The sequence below is a fragment of the Bos indicus x Bos taurus genome, chromosome X, assembly GCF_003369695.1.
Source record: "Bos indicus x Bos taurus breed Angus x Brahman F1 hybrid chromosome X, Bos_hybrid_MaternalHap_v2.0, whole genome shotgun sequence".
NCBI classification, from domain to species: Eukaryota; Metazoa; Chordata; class Mammalia; order Artiodactyla; family Bovidae; genus Bos; species Bos indicus x Bos taurus.
The window spans coordinates 58560304-58563241 of record NC_040105.1 but is presented as its reverse complement, the minus strand read 5'-3'; the positions used below and the strand labels follow the sequence as shown (position 1 = coordinate 58563241).

General features: G+C 48.2%; 1 protein-coding gene across 1 annotated transcript; it reads right to left on the bottom strand.

Moving 5' to 3' along the window:
- Positions 1–373: 373 nt before the first annotated feature.
- Positions 374–2912, bottom strand: NDUFB11 (NADH:ubiquinone oxidoreductase subunit B11). Its single transcript, XM_027535239.1, has 3 exons — positions 2382–2912; positions 754–884; positions 374–599 (listed from the first exon to the last, which is right to left on the bottom strand). The coding sequence occupies exons 1-3, from the start codon at positions 2586–2588 to the stop codon at positions 473–475; spliced, it is 465 nt and encodes a 154-aa protein (XP_027391040.1). The 5' UTR covers positions 2589–2912; the 3' UTR covers positions 374–472.
- Positions 2913–2938: the final 26 nt, after the last annotated feature.

Genomic DNA, 2938 nt, shown 5'->3' with positions numbered 1-2938 from the left:
TCTATGCAGAGGAGGCCTGAGCCACCGTACAAAAAACCCAGGCTATTCTGCTGGTGAGAGAAGCCACATAGAAGACTCAAGTACCAAACATGGAAATAAAGAAGCCATCTTGGACGTTCAACCCAGTTGAGCCTTCCAATGATTCCAGCCCCAGCCACCATCTGACTGCAACCACCCAAATCTTCAAGAAGGACTACCTCGTTGAGCCCAGTCAACCATAGGAGCATGAAACATAATACTAAATTGTTTTAAGCCACCAAGTTTTAGGGTGTTTGTCACATGGCAACAAATAACCAGAATACCCAGAAAAGGCACCCCTACTCTGACGCCCCCACTCCCACATCCCTCTCACAACAGAAGCAACACCAGCCAGTCACACTTTCAGTCCCTTTAATTAGGGGCTCTGAGGAGAGGGCAGAATGGCAGGCAGGGTAGAGAAGGTGGTGCTTCTTATGCCCCTTTTGGCAACCAGTTAGTCCTCATCCTCTGGCAGCTGGATCTTGCTGGGGTCGAAGCAGTTGGATTCCATGATGGGGAGGCCATGGGCCTCTCGGTATTTCACAAGCCTCTCAGCTTCCCGGCGGGCCCACTCCTGCATCCTGGAGGCAGTAGCATGGGGGAAGACATGAGGGAGTCTCAGTGGACATCAATCCCCATCTTAGTTCCCCAGGGAATGGACTCCTGGCGGTCTCCTTCAGTATCCACCCCTGCCTCTGTCCCCACCCATCCCACTCTCTTGGACACCCCACACACCTGTAGTCAGGCAGATAAGCCACAAAGGTGCTGCCAAGGACCAAGACGATGGAGAATCCGAAGAAGAAGACAACCCGCATGTTCCAGATGTCCACAGCAGGGTCCTTGTCATAACCGTGGGAGTCTGGGTTCTACGGCAGAGAGAAGTCAACGAGGGCTTCCTGCTGCTCCACAAAGCCTGATGCTGGTCCTGTATAACTTGGTCTCCAACTTCACCTCGGACCAATCTCTCCTCCCTCCCTAAATTCCTGTCTGTTCTTAGGACTTGTCAAGCTCCTTGCCACCACAGAGCCTTTGTACTTGCTGTTCCTTCTGTCTGGAAAGCCTTTCCCCCAGATTTAGTCAGGGCTGGATCTGTCTCCTTATTCAAGCTTTTGGGTTCATCTTCATTCCCCTTAGGAGGCACTCCCTAGTCACCTTATCTATTAAGTTGACCTATAGGAAATTGACATTTTTACAGGTCAAAAATGATTGGTATTGGCTATTTCCTATTTCCTCAACCTCGTAACTCCCTATCCCCAAGTCACTCTCCATCCACTTATCTTATTTAACTTTCTTTCAAGCATTTATTAGTTTACCAAAGTAGCATATCCTTCAAATACTCTGATCACATTATATTATTGGTTGCATACTCTATCTTAATGTTTTCTAATATTTTACATGTTTATTTTCTGTATTCTCCACTACCACGTAAGCTCTATGAAAGCAAGGGCTTTATCTGATTTCTATATTGGTGAATTCATAGCACCCTGAACTTAGCCTGGCATACAGCAGGCCCTTAATACATAGCTACAGAATGCATGAATGAGTATCCTATATAACCAAGCCCCTCAACAAGAGGTCAGTATGGATGAAGCATCTATTATATGCCAGGCCTTTTCACAAGCACAAATTGCACAATATCCCAGTGAGGTGGAAAGTGGCAAAACAAAAAACAAAAAAACCACAACACCTTCTAATGGTGAGTATTTGTACTAAGTGCCAGCTGCTGTTTTGAGCATTTTGACTCATTTAAATACCGGAGGCACATGTAGTATTTTATTCTTTTAGAAAATGTCCTAATACTTTCCTCATCTTACAAAGAAACTGAAGCATCAAGGGCTTAAGCTACTTGCACAAGGTCAATGCCTGTATTCCAACTACGGCATTCTGATTTCAGTCCACTATCAGATAGCACAGCAAACCTGGTTCTGCCACACATTCAGTTATGTGAGTTTAGGCAAGTCACTTAACATCTTTATGCTTCAGTTTCCTCATCCGTAGAATGGGTACACCAAAACCACCTACCTCGAAATACGGTTATTATGAGAACTAAACGAGTTAATGTATGTAAAGTGCTTCGAACACCTGAGTAAGCACCACACCAGTGTTTAGTAACGTTGTTATTCTATATTGCTTCAAACGTGCTTTGAACATTGCCCACTTCAGGTTTGATGTCTGTCTGCAAAATAAGGCCAATTTCTGACCCTGAACCCATACAAAGGAGGAAACAAGCTAGGCAGAATTTCCAAATCTTCGAAAATTTCGCCAGCTGCGCAATTCCCAGCCGACTAAGACCGTCCTCTACGGCGCCCTAGCCGCTGGTCCCCGATTGACCCTTCTGGCGTCCCGTTTCCCCTCCCTCTCACCTTCTCATAGAGGTTTTCGTCCTCGGGTTCTGGGTCCTCCTGCCAGCGTAATGTCGGTTCTGACGGCCGCTTTCCCGCCAGAGTGGACGGGGCGATCACAGCCCTGGAGGAGCTGGATTCCCAGCGAACACGGGCAGCAGGGAGCCCTCGCGTCGCCGCTACTGCCAAAAGGCGGCGGCCGCACAAACCTAACATCCTAGCCGCCATAACAGATCGTTCTGCAAGCTCTCGGGGTCGGGGACGGAAGTGTGACTCCGCGCAGCTGCAGTTGTCCTAAGCGCGAGAGTTGTCGCTCCGCCCCCGCCGCACTAAATAGGTCCCGAATCGGAACTTTGCTTTCGAATGGTGAGAGGTTCTCTTTGCCTCACTCTGTCATGACCTCAGGGAAGCAGCCACCTTCTAATCCTCTCAATCAGACTATGGAACTTCTGACCGCTAGGCTGTGGAATTTACTTGACGAAAAGAAAGCAATGACACTTGCGTGGATGTTCCTAACCAATCGCGCAGAGAGCTGCCTCGCCCTTCGGCGAGAAGGGCGGAGCTTCCGTTGCTCTTTC